Here is a 24851-nt window from a genome sequence, read left to right as displayed (position 1 = left end):
GACTTTGGCATTAGTAAGATACTTGGCACACCTCTATGACTTCTCATTCAGAGAACTTCAGACACTCCGAAAATAAAACTAAGCTCAGCTTAGTGCCCTTCCATTACGGTCATGGTTATTTTCCAGGCAGGATCTCTCTACTTCTAGTTGATTATCAACAAATGCCCCTCTCTTTCTCCTTTTGTGTAAGATTTGGGAGGGATGCCTTAACAGGCTAACTTCTGTTTTTCTTTACTATTTTGTATTGATTTGACCTACACTAACACCATTTCCCCTTAATTAGATCGGGTCATCGCCCATAATGGAAAAGTCCCAGTTTGTGTAAAGGCAAACCCTCATAGCTTGGAGGGCACTTTGGGTTGTACTCAGATGCCATCTTTATACCCTCCATCTCAGTATCTTCTATTTCCAAGCTGCTTCTCATCACGTAACGATGGACAGGTCTAGTGGAAGTTTTGGAGAAATTCTGTCAGACCTCAAGTCTGCCCAGGCCACAAGTATCTATAAGGCCAAAAGAGGGCTGTGTTGAGTGAAAAGCAGTACTTTTGTCTGGGACTCTTGGAAGTTCATACCAATGTTTTTGAGGGGGACCTGGATGGTATTTCACATGGGTTTGCAAACAAGTCTTTCCTGTATTGGCCATCTGTGACATCGCCCATGAAGTTGCAGCAAAGCCCCTCAACCTCAGTTGAGCAGAAGACCTGATACTTGGTTGAGGGCGCTCCCATTAGCTGCCACTGACACAAGGCAGCCGCTGAAGGCATTGCTGCTCTGGGGAAGCAGCGCCTGATGTTGGGGTGAGTCTGCCCAGTCAGGGCCGTCACTGTGGGCCTGCCAATGGGGCTGCTGCCCACAGGCGATGTTGCCCTAGAACTGCTTCCAGGGTGGGTTCTCCCACACCCATGGGGCAGCCACCACCAAAATCGGGCTACAGAGGCTGGTATGCAGGCTGTTCCCAGGGCTCACTGAATCCATGATGCCCTGGACCGACCTCACTAAAGCAGGTACAGACCTTTCTCCTATTTTCAGGCCACACGCTCACACTTCAGGCCAAACTAGTGCTGCTTTACATGCCTTAAGTCTGTTTTTTTACATTTTTGCCTGCGCTAGGTCTTTGTTGCTATGAGCAGGCTTTCCTTAGCTGCAGCAAGCGGGGGACTAATCTTCAGTTGCGGCGCGTGGCCTTCTCATTGGGGTGGCTTCTCTTGTTGCAGAGCACCAGCTCTAGAGCACAGTCTTCTGCAGTTGTGGTGCAGGGGCTAAGCCACCCCATGGAATGTGGGATCTTCCCAGACCAGGGATTGAACCTGTCTCTCCTGCTTTGGCAGGTGGATTCTCAACAACTGGACCACCAGGGAAGTCCATGTTCCTGAAATCTCACAGAGAGTTTTTCGAGGTAACAGGCTGCAGTCCGTGGGGTCGCTAAGAGTCAGACACGACTGAGCAACTTCACTTTCACTTTTCACTTTCATGCATTGGAGAAGGAAATGGCAACCCACTCCAGTGTTCTTGCCTGGAGAATCCCAGGGACGGGGGAGCCTGGTGGGCTGCCGTCTATGGGGTACAGAGTTGGACACGACTGAAGCGACTTAGCAGCAGCAGCAGCTGCTGCACTTCCAAATTTTACTTGCCTCCTCCCCTCACCTGCTGAGAAGCCGCCGTTTGCTCACAGGGGATGGACTGGCGGGAACTCCTGGGTCCTGGGCACCATGCTGTTTGCTCCTCTCACACTGAGCATGATGCTGAAGCAACCTGGTGAGCACTTTCCTAGGGGTGCTTCACTCCCTTGGACCATAAATCTATCTCCAATCTTCCTCCCAAATTTCAACCAGAAGCACAGTTTGTAAACCTACTTTGTTGCAGAGAAGCCTAACAGTGTGACTAATCAAAGACTTTCAAGGATAAAAGTACATTTCATTAGGACAAAATTATATGGCAGATGGAAAAAATTAAAATAAAGGACATACAATCTCCAGATATTACATAAGAATTTTCATGTATTTTTTTTTGTAACAGATGAAAATGAGTATCAAGTTGTCTACATGTTTAGATTCCATCAGACACATTTCAAAGTGATGTGTACTCTTCCTTTAAAACATTAACATTTGCAATCTGCTGGAAATTACACCCTTGGCAACCATGGATACTTACATGGAAAAATTGTGGAAGTTATCTTTAAAACAGGTGAGGGAGTGCAGAGCTTTTCAAAATTCTTTGGAAAGAAAGGTGAGCTGTGAGCAAAAATGTTTGAAGACCTCCACTTTAGAGTGTGGTTCTTTTTTTTTTTTTTGGCCGCACCACACGTGGGATCTTAATTCCTCGACCAGGAATTGTGTTCCTCTGCATTGGAAGCCGGGAGTTTTAACCGCCGGACCACCAAGGAAGTCCCAAGTGTTTTGCAAAGATGCTCTCAACAAGTGACTCATTCCTATGAATTTTGTTTCACAGATTTCTTTTCATTGAAGGTTTTTATATTGTGTTTGTTCAAATCTGTTTTTCACTGGAAACCCTGAAGAACAATAACTGCATGGAAGAGTTAATGTTAGTTTGGTGCATCCTCCATCCTGAAGGGGCTGATCCATCTACTGCTATTAGACACTGGTCTTAAGCAAGTAGACCTCAGGTTGCCAATCACTAGATGAGAGAACACACCTTGCTGGGACCACGCTAACACGTTTGATTTAAGGCCTCATCTGTTTCCATTCTCTGCTGCCTTCTCCTCCTTCTGCTTTTTAATGTTTAAAAAAAAGTTGGCCAAACTCAAGATTGGCAAGAAGGATGAGTGGGAAGGGAACATAATTAGTGAGTAATCCTTAGTCTTCTCTGTGAAGTTATTTTTGTTGTCCTTCCAACCTCCAAATAACAGCTGGGAGGGAAGAGTGGGGAAGAAATGGGTAAGCTGATTATCAAGAGAATCTTTTGCTTGATTGGAAAAAGAATAAGTGTCCCAGGAGAAAGTGACAGACTCCTATAAATGCTTCCCAGGGTAGCATTTTCCTTCAATATCTTAACACTCTGTTCTATTGGTGAACAAGAGAAGCAGCATTCCGTGGCTGGAAGTGGGCAAGTTCACTTCCTTCTTTGTTCTGGGAATGAACCACAGGGTGACATCGAACAGTGAAAACTGGAAATGTAGCCAGTGCGGCACTGAACTGACATCTACATATCTCTATTTATTTAACTCACGTTTTAAATTACATCCCACTTGGAAATTTGTTGGCAAAGACTGAGAAACTGCGTTTGTTAGTGATTGATACTGATAAGTCTATACACACAGTTTTACATACATATCCACACACATATGCTTTATGGGAATGTTTACCTTTTGGCTCCTTGTGCTAGATGTTCTGACGATCAGCACTGCAGTCCCAAGAACAGCCCAGATGGTTGGTTCATGTTATACAAGCAAGTCTTCAAGCACCAGTGTTTATCAACCAACAACGCAGGCGTTGTGACTAAGACGGAATGATCAAGTCTCCAGGGCTGCCCTTGTTGACCCCGGGCTCAATGTGAGGGCCCACAAGCTGTCACATCTACACAGAGTGGGTGGCTGCAGCTGCTAAGCCTGGATGTCTGTCTGGGAGCTCACTGCCCCAGTCTTCCTGGCTGCCCATGTTCAACCTGGGAGCCGGTATTTCTTGTTCCAATGACCCACACGGTGTCCTCTGATAGGTGGGCCCAAGGGAACCTGAAAGAACCAGAGTTTTGTCGAGCCACACGCCAGGCTAAACTCACAGCCATCATGGTGCGAATGACCAGGCTGGATGCCCCTCCACTGCTGACCCAGAGCTTTGCAGTGATTAGACCCTCAGCTTGAGGGAAAGGCACCTCCAGTCACTGGGTATCATTGTCCCTACTCCGGGTTGGCAAGTTGTGAATGGAGATTCCACATGGAGACTGGAAGTTGCTACCTAAAAGCCCCACCTCTGAAGAGCCCAGAAGGGTGTACATCCAAGCAGGCTTCAATCTGCTTCCTGTTTTTGGCCAAGTGGGAGGAGGAACGTGGGAGAGCCCAGATCGTTCCCAGAGCTGAGGAGGGCCCTGACTCGGTGTGGCTCCTTTCTGAGTGAATTCTGCTGGCTCGGGCACAGACGCTCACAGCTGTATGAAGGGTGCCGCAGGGGGCATAATGGCCGCTGTGTGCGCCAGAGTACAAACCGTCCCACACAGGCCTGGGCCAGAGAAACAATGGGGCAACAAACAGCCTTCAGAACAATGCACTCATTTCCTGTCCTCACACTGTGCTGAATGAGGCTCGGTAGGCTGGTTCCACCTCACCAAGAGCCATCATTTGAGCAGCCCGTTGTTCATCAGGCATGACAGACACACAGACAAAGAAGAGAAATGACAAGCATTTGGGATGTTTCTTTTCTGCCCCCTGCAAAGCAAGATCTAAACTTTTTTTTTTTTTTAGGCCCAGATAAAACAGTGTGATAAAAACATTGGAGAGATGTTAGAAGCTATTTCAGTGTTAAGTCTTTCTGACATGAAATGCTTGTGATTCACTATCTCTGATAAAAATGTGGGTGTGAAGCTCTCTGGGTTTTTCTGCTTGTCGGCAAGCCAACTGGCTCTGCCATGACCTCACCTCTCTATGTCCTGCCTGAGCGCCCATTCTCCTACAGGACAAAGTCCCACTGGGAGTTGGTTTCAGATTGTTGTTTACTCACTAAGTCATGCCTTTTCATACTGTTCATGGGGTTCTCAAGGCAAGAATACTGAAGCGGTTTGTCATTCCCTTCACCAGTGGACCACATTCTGTCAGTCCTCTCCACTGTGACCCATCCGTCTTGGGTGGCCCCACACGGCATGGCTTAGTTTCATTGAGTTAGACAACGCTGTGGCCCATGTGATCAGATTGGCCTGTTGTCTGTAATTGTGGTTTCAGTCTGTCTGCCCTCTGTTGCCCTCTCTCAGGGCCTACCATCTTACTTTCTCTTACCTTGGATGTGGGGTAACTCTTCACAGCTGCTCCAGCAAAGCACAGCCCAGATATGTCATATTTGCTGGCATATTGAGTGCAGCACTTTCACAGCATCATCTTTCAGGATCTGAAATAGCTCAACTGGAATTCCATCACCTTCACTAGCTTTGTTCGTAGTGATACTTCCTAAGGCCTACTTGACTTCACATTCCAGGATGTCTGGCTCTAGGTGAGTGGTCACACCATCGTGATTATCTGGGTCGCGAAGACTTTTTGTACAGTTCTTCTGTGTATTCTTGTCACCTCTTCTTAATATCTTCTGATTCTGTTAGGTCCATACCATTTCTGTCGTTTATTGAGCCCATCTTTGCATGAAATGTTCCCTTGGTATCTCTAATTTTCTTGATGAGATCTCTAGTCTTTCCCATTCTGTTGTTTTCCTCTATTTCTTTACATTGATCACTGAGGAAGGCTTTCTTATCTCTCCTTGCTATTCTTTGGAACTCTGTATTCAGATGCTTATATCTTTCCTTTTCTCCTTTGCTTTTCGCTTCACTTGTTTTCACAACTATTTGTAAGGCCTTCTCAGACAGCCATTTTGCTTTTTTGTATTTCTTTTTCTTGGGGATGGTCTTGATTCCTGTCTCCTGTACAATGTCACAAACCTCTGTCCATAGTTCATCAGGCACTCTATCAGATCTAGTCCCTTAAATCTATTTCTCACTTCCACTGTATAGTCATAAGGGATTTTATTTAGGTCATGCCTGAATGGTCTAGTGGTTTTCTCCACTTTCTTCAATTTCAGTCTGAATTTGGCAATAAGGAGTTCATGATCTGAGCCACAGTCAGCTCCCGGTCTTGTTTTTGCTGACTGTATAGAGCTTCTCCATCTTTGGCTGCAAAGAATATAATCAATCTGATTTCAGTGTTGACCATCTGGTGATGTCCATGTGTAGAGTCTTCTCTTGTGTTGTTGGGAGACAGTGTTTGCTATGACCAGTGAGTTCTCTTGGCAAAACTCTATTAGCCTTTGCCCTGCTTCATTCTGTACTCCAAGGCCAAATTTGCCTGTTACTCCAGGTGTTTTTTGACTTGTTACTTTTGCATTCCAGTCCCCTATAATGAAAAGGACATCTTTTTTGGGTGTTAGTTCTAGGACAACAGACTGGTTCCAAACAGGAAAAGGAGTACGTCAAGGCTGTATATTGTCACCCTGCTTATTTAACTTATATGCAGAGTACATCATGAGAAATGCTGGGCTGGAAGAAGCACAAACTGGAATCAAGATTGCCAGGAGAAATAAAAATAACCTCAGATATGCAGATGACATCACCCTTATGGCAGAAAGTGAAGAACTAAAGAACCTCTTGATGAAAGTAAAAGAGGAGAGTGAAAAAGCTGGCTTAAAGCTCAACATTAAGAAAACTAAGATCATGGCATCCGGTCCCATCACTTCATGGCAAATAGATGGGGAAACAATGGAAACAGTGGCTGACTTTATTTTTCTGGGCTCGAAAATCACTGTAGATGGTGATTGCAGCCATGAAATTAAAAGACGCTTACTCCTTGGAAGGAAAGTTATGACCAACCTAGGTAGCATATTAAAAAGCAGAGACATTACTTTGTCAACAAAGTCCGTCTAGTCAAGGCCATGGTTTTTCCTGTGGTCATGTATGGATGTGAGAGTTGGACTGTGAAGATAGCTGAGTGCTGAAGAATTGATGCTTTTGAACTGTGGTGTTGGATAAGACTCTTGAGAGTCTCTTGGACTGCAAGGACATCCAACCAGTCCATCCTAAAGGAGATCAGTCCTGGGTGTTTATTGGAAGGACTGATGTTGAAGCTGAAACTCCAATACTTTGGCCACCTCATGCAAAGATCTGACTCATTTGAAAAGACCCTGATGCTGGGAAAGATTGAGGGCAGGAGGAGAAGGGGACGACAGAGGAAAAGATGGTTGGATAGCATCATCGACTCAATGGACATGGGTTTGCACGGACTCCGGGAGTTGGTGATGGACAGGGAGGCCTGGCGTGCTGCGGTTCATGGGGTCGCAAAGAGTCGGACAAGACTGAGTGGCTGAACTGAACTGAACACTAAGTCATGTCTGAGTCTTTGCAACTTCATGGACTGTAGCTCTACAGGCTCCTCTGTCCATGGGATTTCCCAGGCAACAATACTGGAGTGGGTTGCCATTTCCTTTTCCAGGGGCTCTTCCTGACCCAGGGATAGAACCCGAGTCTTCAGCACTGGCAGATGGATTCTTTACCTCTGAGCCACCATAAAAGCCTTAACTTGAAATAGCTCCCCGATAATGACGATGATAGTAACAATAACCAACAGGTACTAAAGCACTTATTAAGTAGCAGGCCTAGTTCTAACTCCCTGAACCCTCACCAGAACCTTGTGAGGTAAGTACCATTCTTGGTTTCATTTTACAGATAAGGAAACTGAGGCATGGAGAGGGTGAACAACTTTCCTTTTGGCCATGCCACATGGCTTATGGAATGTTAGTTCCTTGACCGGGGATCAAACCAGCACCGCCTGCAGGGGAAACGGGAAGTCCTAACCACTGGACCACCAGGGAAGTCCGAGGTTGACTAACTTGCCCAAGTTCATAACTTGCCTTATCAGATACATACCCAGCATCTCTGTGAAGCCACCTGTGCAGGTAATCTCCTCCTCCCCATGTCTGTGATGGAATGGCATCCATAGCTCTTGCATGGGACAGGCACGTCTCAAGGGGGCATTGAGAGGGCTTCCAGGGCAGGCAGTGTTTTGAGGAGATACAAGAGAGGAAGGGGGAAGAAGCCTTGTTAATCTGAGTAGGGAAGGCATTTGGAGCGGCAACCCCAAAAGGCTGCTTATATTCATGTCTGCCAATTATTCAAACACAAGGAGACCCTCCATGGATCCGTTCAGAAGGCCATGCCCCACACGTAGAGTGCTCCTGAGTGTTGCGGCTGGCCGGGCTGACCGTGAGCATCCAATATGCCTCTAGACTGCTGATGACGGTAGGAGGGTTTCAGAAGGCTCAGATAGTGGCAACAGGAAAGGAGAGGGCAGACTGGGGGACATCACTTAAGACAGAAATGTGCCCGTGAGACTCTGGACCTGAAAGAGCCTTTAGACATGGTCCAGCCACTGCCTCATTTTGTAAGTGAAGGGCTGGGAGGCTCAAGGGTGAAACCCCAGCAAAACCAAGGTCCGCTATCTCCACCTGCAGAAAAGAACAGACCAGGAACTTCCCTGGCGGTCCAGTGGTTAAGACTAGCCTTCTAAATCAGGGGATCTGGGTTTGATCTCTGGTCAGGCAGTGAAGATCCCACATGATTTGTGGCCTAAAAACCAAAACATCAAAACAAAAAAAGAAGCAGTATTATAACAAATTCAATAAAGACTTTAAAAATAGTCCACCTCAAAAAATCTTAAAGAGAACAAAACAAGTTAGAACTATTTGTCAAATACTCACTGAAGCCCAAATGCTGTGCTAATTGATGTCCTGGCAAAAATATAACAGGAAGGAGACTGAAGACACGATTCCTCCCTTCTCAAGGCTTACAATTTCCCTGGGGATACACACGATCCATAAAATGGACCACTGGTCAAAAGAGACCACTTGACTCTTTCCTCAACTCTTCACTTGTGAATCCAGTCACAGTAAGAACAGAGGAGACATGAGTTCAAGGGAGGATCAGGTTAGAGCGGTGGAACCTGCAAAGGGCTTCTATTAATAGAAGTGCACCTGGCTTCCTACTGAGGTAGACAAGAGGGCTGTGAATTTGTAGAGAGAAAGTAAAAAACATGCAACGTGGAAATAAATACCTCTTGTGCCAAAGGACAAAGGAGCCATCAGTGAGAGCCACCCACACAGGCAGCAAACAGGCTTGTCTGGCGGGCATAGAGAGTGCGTGTCTACAAGTGGTGGGAAATGATGTCATGAACTGAAACTGGCATTAAAAGCGTTTGTTACACCATGAGGCAGCTGGCCCTCAGGAACCTGCCCTGCTTTCATGGCGCTGAGGAACAAACCAGTCGTAGGCAATACCACGAGATGGGTCCATGCATCGTTTCCCAATACATCACTACCGTAGCAACCAGGAAGTGACCTAATGGTGTCGGGAATGGTGATGGCGCTTCTCACTGTCATCCAGGCGTGATGCTGGGCTTACACGATACATTGAGTAAGACAGACACAGCCCTGATGGGGTGTGTGCTTTTCACAGGTGTGTTGAGTCATAGGCGTTCAGCAGAAAGTCAGCACTTTTTATGTCATTCAAAAGTAAGGAGGTCTAGCAATACTCAGCTGCAGTAAATAATCAATGTATCTCATGGATGTTTAAATGCTCTGGGTTTATCCTGCCCTGTCACCAACTCCAGTGGAGAGACAGGCCTCCACGCGTCACTCTTCCTGCTCTGTCGGCGGGGAGTGGAGTAGTGTGTGGTGGCCGTCTTGTGTGGTACCCCCATTTCTAGATGTGTGGCCTCCTTGTAGAGGTTGTGGAAGAAAAACTTCGCCTGCCATACAGCACTGGCATACAGGAGGTGTATCAGGTGGCTGCTGTAACAAACTGTTACACATTCAGTGACTTAAAATAATATGAATGTGTTATTTTGCAGTTCTGGAAGCCAGAAGTTCAAAACAACTCTGACCAGACTAAGTCAAAAGGCTTCTTTTTTTAAAAAAAAAACATGTATTTATTTGGCAGATTCGGGCCTTAGCTGTGGCACTTGGGATCTTCATTGTGTCCTGTGGGCCCTTACATCATGGTACACAGCCTCTCTCATTGCAGCGCGCACAAGCCCAGTTGCTCGTCGCACGTGGGACCCTAGTTCCCTGACCAAGGATCGAGCCCAAGTCCCTTGCATTGCAAGGTGGATTCTTAGCCACTGGACCACCAGGGAAATCCCCAAGGTGTTTCTTTTAGAAGCTCTACGGGACAATCCATTTCCTCGCTGGTTCCAGTTTCTAGAGACATCCTCCATTTCTCGGCTGATGGCCTCTTCCTCCACCTTCAGAGCCCGCAGTGGAGCATCTCCAAATTTCTCTGCCTCTGACCTCTCCCTGTACCATCACATCCTTCTCTGAGTCTGACTCTTCTGCTCGTCTCTAATGAAGACCCTTATGGTTACAATGGGTCCACCTGAACAATCCAGGATAATCTTCCTGTCTTAACATCCTTAATTTAAAATCAGCTGCAAAGTCCCTTTTGCCACGTGTGGCAATGTACTCACGTGAGGGCGTGGATATCTTTGGGGGACCATCGTTCTGTTGATGGCACTAGGAATAGATGAACTGCACATCGCACAGACATCAGCACTTCCTTCTAGAGCCCTTGCTCACCATGTGACCTTGCCTAGATTGTCTTCCTACTGAACACCTCTGCCCTGAACCTTCTATACATTCAATGACATTTGACTTCACCAAGCGGCCTCTCTGTATGGGAGCAGCTTTAGCAGTCTGGACCCAGAGAGAAGCCCAGTGTTTGATGCAAGTAAACATCTCAAGCCATCTCTTCTTCTCAAGTTAATTATAAGCATCTCCATGTGTGCTATTGCCTATACGTTTACCAGTTTCCTATTAATGAATTTTTCCTCACAGCTACACAATGAGGAGGCCTATCTGTCTCTTCTGGGTTTATAGATGAATAAAAGCAAGGCCTGGAAAGGACCGGCTGGGCCTGGAAGTAGAGCTCAGTGATACAGAAGTCAGAATTACTTGGGTTTGGAATTTTGGCTTCAGCATTTCATGCCTTTGCCTCTAACTGAAAGAGTGGAACCTCTCAGGTCTATCTTGTTTAAGTTACAGCTTAAATACAAGATCAAAATTCTTTTATTAGTCCTCTGTTGGCACAAGCCCTTTTTATGGGCTTTGAACAAAGCTGTGTAACCCTGGGTAAGCGATTTAATCTCTCTGATACTCATTCCCTTATCTCTGAAGTGGAGATGCCAATTCCTACCTCTGAGTTTTGTGCTAAATAATTACATTGAGTTACTGTTAAGTTCTCGCATAGCCCTTGATCACAGTGTGTGTGTGTGAGCGTGCTTAGTCACATCCAACTCTTTGTTACCCCCATGGACTCCTCTGTTCATGGGATTTCCCAGGCAAGAATGCTGGAGTGGGTAGCCATTTCCTCCTCCAGATCTTCGTGGCCCAGGGATCGAACCTGAGTCTCCTGCGTCTCCTGCACTGGCAGGTGAATTCTTTACCCGTTTGCCACCTGGGAAGCCCCACGATAGCTGCAGCCAAATCTTTCATGAAATGTCAACACTCTCAATGTCTGGGCTTAAATCTTTCCTGAGATGCTTTGTTATGCTCATGACAGATCTCTTTTGAATTCAATTACAAGGATTTGTGCAATCACTCAGTAGCTATATACTATTAGTCATTTTCTCAGATATTGATGATATTCTTCACATAACAGAGCCAAAATTCTTACTAAAGATAAGAAAAATTACATTGATTTCTTTTTCCAGTCAACCAGTTCTGTCTTTCAATATTAGGAAATTAGATAAATCATAGCAGTTTTCATTGAAAAATCTTATAGATTAGTACTGAGTTATCTGTTGTTTTGTAATTTATTTGGTGAGTATTGTTTCTAGTATAATATATGTAATATATATATGTAACTGTTTTATATATATATATATAAAACTACATATATATATATATATATATATATGTAACTGGATATCTTGTTACATTTAAATCTTATTGTGTTAAGGGCCCCATCCTTAATCACTTTCTTGGCCAAATTATTATGCAATTTTTTCATATAAAAATGGAAATACTAAAATGAATTTACATCTATCTATAGGATGCTTGTTAAGAAAAAATTATTTTAGTTTTTTATGTTTCAAACTTAAAGCACCTTAACAGAAATCAAACTGCTCTTTCAAAGTCTTCTTAATTTATTCCAGATACTGTCAGTGGGAAGACATGTATTTCTATCTCTGTAATCAAGGTGTGCTACTGCCTGCTGTTCATCATCTCGTATTTTCCCACGTGGCTAGCTAGTACTTTGTAATCTTTAAGAATCTGTGCAAGCAGGCATATATTCAATTATGTATTATGATGACTGAATAGTCAATTCCTTCACTAATCTTATTAGTAGGGAAATGAGGGCACATCATCTTTCTGTGGCAGATCTCATCTTCTGGTTTCTGAAAGTGGCCACAGCAATACATATGCCATCTCACTTGATTTTCTCTTTTTTTGGTGGCACCGTGTGGCATGGGGGATCTAGTTCCCTGACCAGGGATCAAATCTATGCCTCCTGCATCAGAAGTGAGGAGTCTTAACCACTGGACTGGACAGGGAAGTCCCTCAGTTGATTTTCTTACAATATTATGTTGCTATTCTTTTCCTTTTTTAAAGAAAGAAATCACATTTTATTTATTTATTTGGCCGTATCTCATGGCTTGTGGGATCTTAGTACCCCCAACAGGGATCAAACCCAGAACTCCTGCAGTAAAAGCAGGAAATCTTGCTATTTGTCCCGAGTGGTGGCAATCTGTGTTCCCTCCCCTTGAATGCAGGAAAATCCCTGTATCTGCTTTGACTCACAGAACGTGATAGTAGCGAGCCTGTCACATAAGCAGCGATACAGCATCCACCTGCTTCTGTCTCTGCACTTGCCTTGGGGACCCGGCCGCCATGTTGTGAGGAAGTCCACACCACATGGAGACACCACACAGAATTCCAGCCTTAGCTGGGGTGCAGGCTAAAGGCCAACATCAACCACAAGACAGGCCTTCAGATCACAGCCACCCACAGAACTTTCTGCAATTATGGATATTTTCTGTTTGTGCTTACTATCATATGAGGCCATGGAGCAACTACAATGTAGTTGGTGTGAATGAAAAGTAAATTTTAAATTTAACTTCATTCAAATTCAAGTAACTGCATGTGGCTAATGGCTGCCACACTGGACAGATTAGCCCTCAGCCTTTGCATCTTCTTGCAGAAGCAACCACCATCATGGAGCAGAAACGAGCCATCCCTACTGGGCTCTCTCCATACTCCTAGATCTTGGAAGCATGCAAGATAAGAAATAATTACTGTTGGTTTAAGCCACTCAGTTTTGGGGTGATTTGTTATTCAGCTGTTGATAATGAATACACTCTATTTCACTTGATTTTTTTGTTCTCTATAGCAAATAAAGATATGCAAGCCTCTTTCATCTTGTGTGCATGTGTGTGTGTGTGGCTATGCTGGGTCTTTGTTGCTGTGAGTGGACTTTCTCTAGTTGCAGCAAGTGAGGGCTACTCTCTGGTTGTGGTTCGAGGGCTTCTCATTGCAGTGGCTTCTCTTGTTGCAGAGCATTGGCTCTAGGGCTCAGGCTTCAGTGGTTGGGGCAGAAGTAAGAAGTCTTAACCACTGGACTGGCCAGACTTAGCTGCTCTGTGGCATGTGGGATCTTCCCAGACCAGGGATCCAACTGGTGTCCCCTGCACTGGCAGGAGGCTTCTTACCCACTGGACCCCTAGGGAAGTCCCCACAAGCCTCTTCCACCTTTCAAAAGCCATCTAGCTATGTTTTCTCTTCAGAGCCAGATTTCTTGAACAAGTTGCCTACACTTCACCATCCTTACTCATAGCTTACTCATTAGTCAACACCCACTAGGATCTGGATATGGATGAGGTCACAGTAACACTAGTTCAGGCTTATTCCTCTCACTTGGAAAATGTGGTACTCCAGCATCCATCCCGTCTTTTTCCCTACCTATTTCTGAGTAAATCTCACTCTGGCAGAAAAAGCCACCTCAGGCTTGCCTGGTGGCTCAGCTGGTAAAGAATCTGCCTGCAATGCAGGAGACCCCAGTTCAATTCCTGGATCAGGAAGATCCTCTGGAGAAGGGATAGGTTACCCACTCCAGTATTCTTGGGCTTCCTTGGTGGCTCAGACAGTAAAGAATCCACCACAATACAGGAGACCTGGGCTCGATCCCTGGGTTGAGAAGATCCCCTGGAGGGCATGGCAACCCACTCCAGTATTCTTGCCTGGTGAATCCCCATGGACAGAAGAGCCTGGCGGGCCTCAGCCCTTTGGGTTGCAAAGAGTCAGACATGACTGAGCAACTAAGCACAGCACTCAGCACTCCTGGATGAGAAATTGCTAAAAACAAACAAACAAAAAATGCACCGTTTTCTGGTAGACTAGTAAAAGATACCCCTTTAAGACACCCTTACCTGAAGCCTGACACAGTCCGAGGCTGAACAAGTGGAGTGTGGGTGGATTTCAGCCTCTCCTCCCCCCACCCCCTGCCCCAGGGCCAGCCATCCTCACCCAGGGCACCAGCATCGTGGACGGCATGATCCAGGTGACTGCTATGTTTCTGGGGCACCCAGAGCTTTCTCACACATGGTCATCAACACTCATCTCATGGGGGTGCTCTGGCCCCTTGTGGACACCTGTGGCCCATGAAGTCTCTTGAGGGGACATCTCATGAAGCACCCTGGATGTGGACCCCCTTCCCAGCCCAAGAGCTCCCCCAACTCTTCCCATCCCAAGATCAAAATCCTTGGGATCTTCAAAGGGAAATGTCTTCCTAGGACTCCTCCCTGTGGTAAAGCTGCACCAGGATCCTCGGTGAAATGCAGGGACCCACCCGGCTGCCCCACTGTGTAGCACGAAGACTACTAGGGAAACAGCTCTTCCTGCTGGCGTCAGATCCACTCACGGGGTATGACTGGGGCCACGGGCCACACAGCCCTCCCTACCACATCCTCCTTCCTTACTCTGTACACGTCCCAGCATCAACTCCCAGAGTCCCTCCTGTGATTCTCTTTTCCCTTCACAAAGCTCGCTGGCCCACCAGGCCTCAGATGTCATCAGGGGACCCAAAGGAACTTTATGATGGTAAACTCCCAAATGCTATTTTTTTCCCAAATTAGCCAGACATCTGGGTGGAGAGTGTGGTTTAGGGTTTCAATTTCCTAGAACACAGTAACTCGATTACAAAAATGGGGCGATATTTCCATGACAGCAGGTCTTCAGAAGTGGGATGGGTTACCTTCCGTCTCCGCTGGGCAGATCGAAGTTCATGGCACAGGAGGCTGAGGAGGTGGCTGTGTTCACAGTTTCTGCAGGCCTGAGACACGGCAAAACAAGTGATACCCAAAGATATCCAAAGGTTAAAAACAATAAAATTCTGTAAAGCAATTATCCTTCAATAAAAAAATAAGTTAAAAAGACACATTAGGATATGACCCTCACATAGTTCAGCTTGGGGGTACCTGGTTCAGTATGTGAAATGTTCCAGCTCAGTAAGGGCCAGTTTATACCAAAGGTTTCTGATCTGTTTCAAAGATCCCAAAGTATTAGTACTATGTTGATTGTAACCAAATGCAAATTTTTCTAGGGAAACATGCCACACATTTTTCCCCCTTATTACTCAGCTTTGGGACACTAAATTAATAAATGCAATGGTTGTTAATCAGATGATAAGCTTTTACATTTTTGGTCTAGGTTGAATAAACTCAGTGGTACTAAACAGATTAGAGTTTTCAAGAGAAAAGAAAATAATATTCTTCCCAAGATGACGTTCTTGGATATCACTGTTAAAATGTTGTCTGACTGGAAAACATTTCAGGAATGATTACCTTTCTTGTGTGTTTAATGAATTTTTCTTTTTCACTATTAACTCTCATAATTCCTTCTCAAAATCTTGTGATGTAGATCAATTTCCTTTCTAATCTGAATAAACTTACAGTCCTCAAACATGATACTGATGTTTACTAAAATTCAACATTTTCAAGAAAATCTTTCAATCATACATACTTTCTGGCTAATTTTATATTTAAAATCAAATGTCTTTAGATTTTCCTAGGTCCTCTGATATAAATGTGGCATAGTGGGAAATTATATATAGAAGATTCATGTTGATAGTTCAAGAAACTGGCCAGTTAGACCGAATTTTCAACCTATAACTTGGATACCGATTCTTCTGTAGAACAAAGCTAGAAAGAATTCCCTCTGCCTGCTGGCCCCTTGGGATAGCTGGGTGTGGTTTATTTTCTTCTCTGACTGGAACAAAGATATGCAGGAAAATCTTCTTTCTACAACTCAAATTCCTTGTTCTTACAAACAAGCTTAAGAAGAGAGAGAGAGAAAAAAAAAAAGCAGCAGATCAAGCCTGGCTTAATCGTTTGCTTATATTGGTGCATATACTGGATTTTTTCCAGGTTAACAAAAATAAAGCCACAGGGAAGACATATGCAGCCGTATATTTAAGCTACTGGCTCACACACAGTTTACTGGCTGCAAGTATATAAAAGATGTGAAGGCGGAAGAAAAACAGTAAGCAGTTATGAGACATAACAAGTTTTCTTATTCTTTATTACTTTAAAGGAAGCTGGAACCCGATAACAATACACCACATACAGTTCAGAACCAAACAAAGGCTGCTTAGTTATTTATTTTGCATTTGCTCCTTTTAGGAAGTGAGGAAAAAACAGCTCTACTGGCACTCAAGTTTATTTTCAATTAAAATCCCCATAAATTAGACAACCTCTCATAAAACAGTGGAAATGGAAAAAAATGTTATTCAGAAAAAAACTTTTAAGTATCCTAGTTTTCTGTAGCGCACTGGGTTATGTGATCAGCCTCATAAGGCCACTTAAAAAAGTATTCAGCCTCTGTATTCTTCTTTAGGATAATACATAATAGTGCCTGGCCCTCTGACGGAAATACAAGCACAATTTATACTTGCCCAGTTTCAAGCACTGAAAACACCTTCCCCTCCCCCCCGCAATTTTGCTATTTGCTCACGTCTCAAGCGCATAAACGAGTGCTGCTGAGAGACCAGGGTCCTTGCTGCCATTGTGTTTTTTCTATTTAAAATTCAGAGTATTAAACACAGTTGAGTACATCCACGCATACATGACATACCGTTATCACATACCGGAAGCTCCAATCAAGAGCACTGGGCAAAGGCCCATTTCATAACATCATTAAGATGCACTGAACGCTGCTGTTCAGAGAGGCTTTGTCAAAGCAGATCATAATGGCCTGTCAGAAGTCTGCAAACAGAAATTTATATTAAATTGTCCTTTTCCTTCTTTATTAGTATGGAATCTAGTTGCATTTCTAGTATATGGGCTCAGAGGTTCACTGAAAAGGCTTCTGGGTTTTAAGATTGTGAAATATCACCAAAATGAAGTACTAAAAAAAAAAAAAAAAACTTAACTGAAAAATATTTGAGTAAGTAGGTGCGGGTATAGTAATCAACCATAATGACTTTATCAAAACAAAAGAAGGAGTTTCTCAGGGGTGTGAAGGTGGACTGAACTTGTGAGTCACAAGGTGGAGTGTTTAATTTGGAACAAGTCAAATAAAAGCATTGCTTTCTTTTCCTTAAAAACCTTTGGGACTCTTTATGTTATGTTATAATCTCAGAAAAGAAAGCTCATTCATTAAAAAAAATTTTTTTTCCATTTTAAGTCCTGCTGAGTGAAGATGCCTGGGAGACATATTTTACATGCTGACTTCCTGAGTGTAGTCATTAAGTAGGATGTTATCTGGAGATGCGATGGTAAAATTTTACTTCTTTAGACTCTATGTTTTTCTTTGCCGTGTTCATTGATCACACATATGTGCTGAAACAATAAAGGATTTAAATGCATCAGCCTCTTAACAAAATAAGAAGTGCAGAAAATGGGATGCAGTAATATCTCCTACTTCATTACTCTTCATTTAAATACATATGAATTGGCCTGGCCAAAAAGTTCCTTTGGTTTTTAAGTAAAAATCAAAGATACAGTTTTCACCAAGAACTTTATTGAACAACATATTTGTTGTTTTGTTCCACTACTTTCTGCCATTTTTCAGGCAACTTCGTAACTCCGTCTTCTCAAAACTTTTTATCTTTCTGAGCAAAGGACTGTTGCGAGTGCCTTTTATAGCCTTCCAAGGAATTGTAATTTTTTTTTTTTCCATGAAGAGAATTTTGTAAAGACCAAAATAAATGGGCATCGAAGATGCAATGTCTGGTGAATACAGTGGATGTATCAGAACTTCTCAGCTAAGCTGGAACAGCTTTTGCCTGGTCATCAAAGAAACATCTTTGCGTTATCCTGCGTTATCCTGATGGAAGATAATGCATTTTCTGTTTGAGAGCTGCTTTCAGTTGGTCTAACTGGGTACAGTACTTGTTGGAATGAATCGTTTGGTTTTCCAGGAAAAGCTCATAATAGAGGATTCCCTGCAAATCCCACCATATACACAACATCACCTTCTTTGGATGAAGACTGGCATTTGGTGTGGTTGGTGATGATTCACTTTGGTTGCCCTCAAACCACTTCCATTCCACATTATTGTACAGTATCCACGTTTCATCACCCATCACAATTTGTTTTAAAGACAACATTTTCCTTATGTTTCAATAGAGAATCACATGTGGAAATATGGTCAAGAAGGTTTTTTGTTTTGCTAAACTTATGTGGAACCCAAACACCAAAGTGATCAGCATAACCAAGCTGATACAAATGGTTTTCAATGCTTGATTTGGATATTTTGAGTATGCTGGCTATTTCCCACATGGTATAACATTGATTATTCTCAATTAATGTCTTGATTTGATGGCTATCAACTTCAACTGGTCTACCCGACCATGGAGCACTGTCTAGCAAGAAATCTCTAGCACGAAACTTTGCAAACTGCACTAGACACATTTCACCAGTCACTGCACCTTCTCCATACACAGCGTAAGTCTTTTTCTGCGTTTCGGTTGTATCTTTACCTTTCTTGAAGTAATTAAACATAACATGTCAACAATGTTGCTTTTTTCTTCCATCTTCACTATTAAAATGGTCACACAAAAATTCACCAATTTTGATTTTTTTTAAAAAAGATGCACATTGATATGACAGCTGTCACAATACAATCTAACAAAACTGCTCTGAATGAAGTTAAAAACAACCAAGCACTACCAGGGCCATCTTATGGAAAAAGATGAACAAACTTTTTGGCCAACCCAATATGTATTTATTTATATGTGTATGTATTTGTATGTGAATGCATTATGTATACATATACATATTATGTATATGCACATACACATATATGTGTACACATGCAGATATCTGTAAAATCTAAAGAGACCCACTAAGGCAAAAATTTCTTCACTGAGTTTTGAGCTCTTTTCTGAACCTGGCTTTGTAGGTCTGTAACAACGAGATATATGCTGAGGGTTGTGGAATATAGGTAGTGGTGGAGACAGCATATCCTACTGGTGAAGTTACAGCTTCTACAGTGAACAGAGAAACAGCTGTAGTAAACACAGGTACTGACTTTCCTTTGATCCTTTTTGGGTAGCCAGAAATGTGTCAGAAGTATTTTGATGGCAAGCAACAGAAATGGCGCTGGGTTAACGTAAGCAAAGCGGTGGGGGGTGCAGGGGGCTATTACTGGTAGGAGACTGGGGTAGCTCGCAAAGGCAGAGGAGTGCAGCAACTGGAAGCCAGAAACAGGCTCCAGAAACCAGCCCAGGCCTAGGCCCCAAACCCCTTGGTCTCTGTGGCTCTTGGTTTAAGTTTCTAAATTCTAGGGGAGAGAGACAGACTGGTCCACTTTGGGTTAGATGTTTATCTCCAGATCATTCAGCAGTGGTCAGGGTCACACACCTAAGGGTCCATGTCTATAGCCATTTCTCCCAAGGGGAAAGAGTTATGAGCTACAAGCCAGTGTAATTGGAGGCTTCTAGATCTCAAGCACTGACACTAAACAGTTTATTGAGTATTGACTGTTAGTATGGTCAATGGAGACACAGTTGATGACGATGGAGAAAACTCTGCAGCAAGCTGTCTTTCTGCTTATTTCCTTCGTACAAAATAGAGACAATCATAACTGCTTCCATCATCCTAATATCAACCTTGCTGGGCAGTGGTGGGAATTCACTGAGACTAAGAATGCCAAGTGCCCGGAACATTCCTGACACAGAAGACACTCAATATGTCTTCATTATGGCTATGGCTATTTTTAAAATCTGTTAAATTGGTATCATTGCAATGTTCTTGTGAAAACGGAGTTAGGGATTTGCATGCAAGACTTACATTTAGATCTCTGAAGTATTCATTGTAATCTAAGGCATAACCCACCACAAATAAGTTTGGAATCTCAAATCCAGCATCTGAACAGAGAGAGGGAGGGGAAAAAGAACACAATTTAAATAACATAAAAATAAAGCCACCATAAGCTGTTGTTAGCACTTAAAGTGTGAGGACCTTCCATTAGGCAGAAGTAAGTGAGAAAAGTGACAGACAACGCGTAAGATGAACCCAGCAGGACCTGGGCCAGAGTGACTACTCAGGGAGACAGGACAAACTAATAAACAGACAGGGAAAAATGACTGCAATCCTTGTAGACAGAGCTGAGAAAGGGCTCAGGATGCCCCGTGGAAAACAAGAAGTATGCCTGAGTCAGGCATATAGCACTGCTTTTTCAAAGCAAGCAGTATCCAACGATATCATGCCAAAGGAAACACTGCAAAAAGCATGAAGTGCAGTTCAATCAGAAGGCATCCCAATGCTGTAATATGTGAATAGGGACAGGCTGTTGCAATAGGAAGCCATCCTCCCACCGCACTCAGTGTCCTCGGCTGGATAAAGGGCTAGAAAGCAAAACCTGACAGACAAGGTGAAAGGAGACAGGACCGTTCAGCTTGAGGAAGACATGCTGAGGGTTGCTCCAAGGCTGGTCTTTGAATCCACATGCAGATGATAGCAATTAACTCTCTGTCTCCACCGCAGGCAGGATGAGACTGTGCATGTGTGCTCAGTCACTCAGTTGTATCGGATTCTTTGGGACCCCGTGGACTGTAGCCTGCCAGGTTCCTCTGTTCATGGAATTTTCCAGGCAAGAATACTGGAGTGGGTTTGCCATTTCCTTCTCCAGGGGATCTTTCCAACCCAGGGCTCGAACCCACGTCTCCTGCATTTGCAGGAAGATTCTTTTCCACTGAGCCACAGCCCATTAAGGTACTCAGGTTAAGTAAAAAAATGAATATACTGAAAGATGATTTTTATTAAAAAGGAATTTTTAAAAAGATTTTTTAATGTGCACCATTTTAAAAGTCTTTATTGAATTTGTTTCAGTATTGCTTCTGTTTTATGTTTTGTTTTTTTGCCCATGAGGCATGTGGGAATCTCAGATTCCCAACCAGGGATCTAACCTGGCAAAGTCTTAATCACTAGACCGAAGGAAGTCTCTGAAAAGGATTCTTAAGGAGCATGAAATAGTTCTTCTTCCTCAGATTTTAAAACTGAATAAATGTGCCTATAGCCCAGTGATTTTTCAAATTCTTTCCAGTGTTGGGGAATCCTCTGTTAGTTTATTATAGTATTACAAATGAGAGATGTACTTGCTTACTTTTACAAAACAGTACTTTGGCATAGCCAGTGGACTTACAGCACAGAGAAAGTTACCTCTGTGGTTGACTACTCACCTCCTCGTTGGTCCTTCTGATCAAGGATGCTTTCACATGGAGAAACCACCTGGTTACTGCTCGCAGAAAGTGCTAGAGGGGAGGGACTTGTTTTTCTAAGGATTGCATTGTGTGTCACTGTTAGAAAGCCCTTTTGAGCCCTCCAAACTGTAGGTTTCTTGAGAAAAATAATCAGAGGAGAAGCAGAGCAGAAGAAAAGGTGTCCGAAGATACAAGTGTCATTGAGCACAGAGGAGAAAGTCAACTATGAAAAAGGACCAAGAAGTACAAAGCCTCAGAAATAGGGAAGAAAGACAAAAAAACAAAGATTCTGAGCTAGCTAAAAGAATATTAGCAACTCCCAGGAACCCCTGGTTGTAAAGATAATGATGACTTTACAGCGAGTAACGCAATCTCTACAATGGGCATGGGCAACTCAGACTGGGAAAAGTTGGTTCCAAAGGTCAAGCCTTCAAAGCTGTCATGGAGTAAAGAATCTTGAACCAGCAGGTCAGGAGAACAGCCAGGAAAGAGTTGACTGGTCTCTAGCTGGTAAGTGAGTGCAGTTCCTACCCTTATATTTGCGATTGCAGATGCTACTTACAGATGGAGTGCAAGAGTAAGAGCCATGATAGTAATCAGATTGCCTGGGCTCAACAGTGACTGTACACGTACAGCTTTGTGACCCAGCAAGCTCTTTAACCTGGCTGGGTTCAGTTTCATCATCTGTAAAATGGGCACAGCAATAGCACCTACTTTAGAGAAAGCTGTGAGGATTAAACATGTTCATCGCTTTGCAGCTCTTAAAACGGAGTCAGACACGCCAAAATCTCTATGTCTGTGAGTCTTCTTCCATTTTGTAAATAAGTTCATCTGCAACTTATTTTTTAGATTCCATATATAAGGACCTACTGTATAGCACAGGGAACTATATTCATTAATTTGTAATAACCTATAAGGGACAAGAATCTGAAACAGAATATGTATGTATACAAATGGGCTTCCCAGGTAGCTCAGTGGTAGAATCTGCTTGTTAACGCAGGAGAGGTGGGTTCGATCCCTGAGTCTGGAAGATTTCCTGAAGTAGGAAATGGCAATCCAGTATTCTTGCCTGGGAAATCCCATAGACAGAGGAGCTTTGTGGGCTACAGTCCATGGGGTGGCAAAGAGTTGGACATGACCAAGCATGCATGCGTGTATCCAAATATATAACTGAAGCACTGTGCTGCACACCAGGAAATTAACATGACATTATAAATCAATTACACTTTAATTTTTTAATTAAAAAAATTAATCTCTTACTGCTGCTGCTGCTGCTGCTGCTAAGTCACTTCAGTTGTGTCCAACTCTGTGCAACCCCATAGACGGCAGCCCACCAGGCTCTGCTGTCCCTGGGACTCTCCAGGCAGGAACACTGGAGTGGGTTGCCATTTCCTTCTCCAATGCATGAAAGCGAAAAGTGAAAGTGAAGTTGCTCAGTCATGTCCGACTCTTAGCGACCCCATGGAGTACAGCCTACCAGGCTCCTCTGTCCATGGGATTTTCCAGGCAAGAGTACTGGAGTGGGATGCCATCACCTTCTCCAAATCTCTTACTAGTGCTAGCTATTATTTTATTAATACTGTTGCTGTGACACAAGAAATTTGTAATTAGTTGGATATTTCTGAAGTGCATGTCTTTCAACTTCAGTTGAAATTTTCTCTATATAGTATCTTAGATTATTTCCTTGGAAGATTTCTGTTTATTAACCTTGTCCAACCCTAACTATATTCAGATTATATTCCCCAAACCAATAACTAGACAGGAACATGTTATTGGGTCTATCTGGCCAGAGCTAACATTGTCTAGATTTAAGACATCCACCCAGGAATGCAACTTGTTTTCAGAATAAAGAATCACTGGTTCAATGTCATTGGCACATTACCCATCCATAGCATGCTTCTCGTGCTAATGTTTGTTCAGCTTGCTGATGAGAACTGTAGCCAAATTATCCCAGTGCAAATGTAAGTTATAAAAATCCAGCCGAAGTCTGCCTATGCAAGTGAAAAAAAAATCGCCTCTAGTGTTAGAATAATAAATAATCAAGCAGCTTGTTTATCCTTTCTGGCATTACAACTATTCGTATCCTGGGGAGGATGGAGGAAACTGCTTTAGATGAGAAAACTCCTTGAGAACACATGTCTGAAGTGAAGTGTGAAGATGGTATCTAGAGATATTTGCTCTAATTCTCTGTGTGGTTATATTTGTGTTTGGAGATGGTGGGGCAGAGTCTCGGATTTCCCTTTGTGTGCTAAAATTCCGATTTGCTGAAGGTCAGCACTGTGCATTGTCTGCTCACAGTTCCTAGAGATGGTAGAACCCCTCAACCTTCCCAGTGCCTCTCTGCGTCCAGCAGAGACACAGAGAGGACAGACAGGTGGGGACAGAGGCCAAGGCAGGAATCCCATGCATCCAAGTCAGTCCAGGGTTGGAGGGTCACATCTCCCTCCAACCCCCAAACCCACATTTTAGCTGAGTTCTTAGGAATGAAGGTGCAAAGATTTTAGAAAAACCTAAAAATAAAAACATCGAATGTACACAACAGAATTCCTGCGAAAGGTGTAATTAGAAAATGAAAACCCCTGGTTGTAGAGGGTTCTATTGCTGGAGACACAGAGCATTTATGGAGCCATCAAATCTTTTATAGCTTCCGTTTCACATGGAATGCTGACAACCAGGAAAGGAAAGAGTCTTAAACACAAAACACCACCACCAGCCAATAAACAACCAACAACCACCGCGCCCCGCCTCAAACACTTACAGTCAGGTCTAAAGCCATCACTTCTAGGTGTTCTCTTCACCAACAAACTACCATTAAAAGAAAAAAAAATGTTTCAGTGATCCAGGTAACATGTTTGTGAATTACAAATAGAATTGAACATCATTAAAATATATATTTGAAACGTGCATTTTTTTTCCCCCTCAAGCATGTGGGGCATCAGCACAGCCTTGAATTCCCTCCTATGTCTCCTTATCAGTGAGATTCTGGATAAAAGGGAGGGAGAGGGGCGTGGGCACAGGGGCTCAGCCAGCTGCTCCTGGAAACAGCTAACAGAGGCATTGGAAAAAGGGGCTCAGATACATAGCAAAGCATGCCCTCTCCCCCTTCCTTTCTCTCAGGCTAGCTGTCAAATGGGCTGTTTGTTCAGTGTGGTCAAACCCTAATGCCCGAGGGCAAAGGGTTAGTGGTTTGGAATGGACTGCATTCTTTGGAACCAGCGTCCTGTGTTAGCATCCCTCTTGGGCAGATTTGGAAAGACATAGCAGTGATGACGTGAATGTGGTACTCACCTGGCTACCTTGATCATGTTGGGCTTGTACTTCTCTATGCTACTGAGCAAGGCTTTTATGGTTCTCCCAGTTCCAATAGAAGAGGACAGACAAATTCAACCAGATGCCTTTGGGCTGCATTAAAAGGCTTTTCATCCAGACAGATGAGTCTAGTCCTTATTAATAATGTATCA

At 43.6% G+C, this 24851-nt stretch overlaps 1 protein-coding gene and 1 long non-coding RNA gene across 4 annotated transcripts in view; both read right to left on the bottom strand.

Moving 5' to 3' along the window:
- LOC113903580 overlaps positions 1–4732 on the bottom strand; it is a 46207-nt gene extending 41475 nt beyond the window's left edge. For all 3 annotated transcript variants that reach the window (XR_003514187.1, XR_003514188.1, XR_003514189.1), the window contains exon 1: positions 3323–4732. This is a non-coding gene — a long non-coding RNA (uncharacterized LOC113903580). The remainder of the gene's footprint in view (positions 1–3322) is intronic.
- An 11505-nt stretch (positions 4733–16237) lies between these two features.
- Positions 16238–24851, bottom strand: part of PRTFDC1 (phosphoribosyl transferase domain containing 1) — a 102636-nt gene continuing 94022 nt past the window's right edge. The window contains 4 exon segments of the mRNA XM_027559939.1: positions 16238–17524; positions 19979–20055; positions 24149–24195; positions 24679–24785. Coding sequence (XP_027415740.1) covers positions 17477–17524; positions 19979–20055; positions 24149–24195; positions 24679–24785 — 279 coding nt within the window. The 3' untranslated portion in view covers positions 16238–17476.

Source organism: Bos indicus x Bos taurus, chromosome 13 (genome assembly GCF_003369695.1).
Source record: "Bos indicus x Bos taurus breed Angus x Brahman F1 hybrid chromosome 13, Bos_hybrid_MaternalHap_v2.0, whole genome shotgun sequence".
Classification (NCBI taxonomy): domain Eukaryota; kingdom Metazoa; phylum Chordata; class Mammalia; order Artiodactyla; family Bovidae; genus Bos; species Bos indicus x Bos taurus.
The sequence above is the reverse complement of the archived record's forward strand: the minus strand, read 5'-3'. Positions and strand labels throughout refer to the sequence as shown.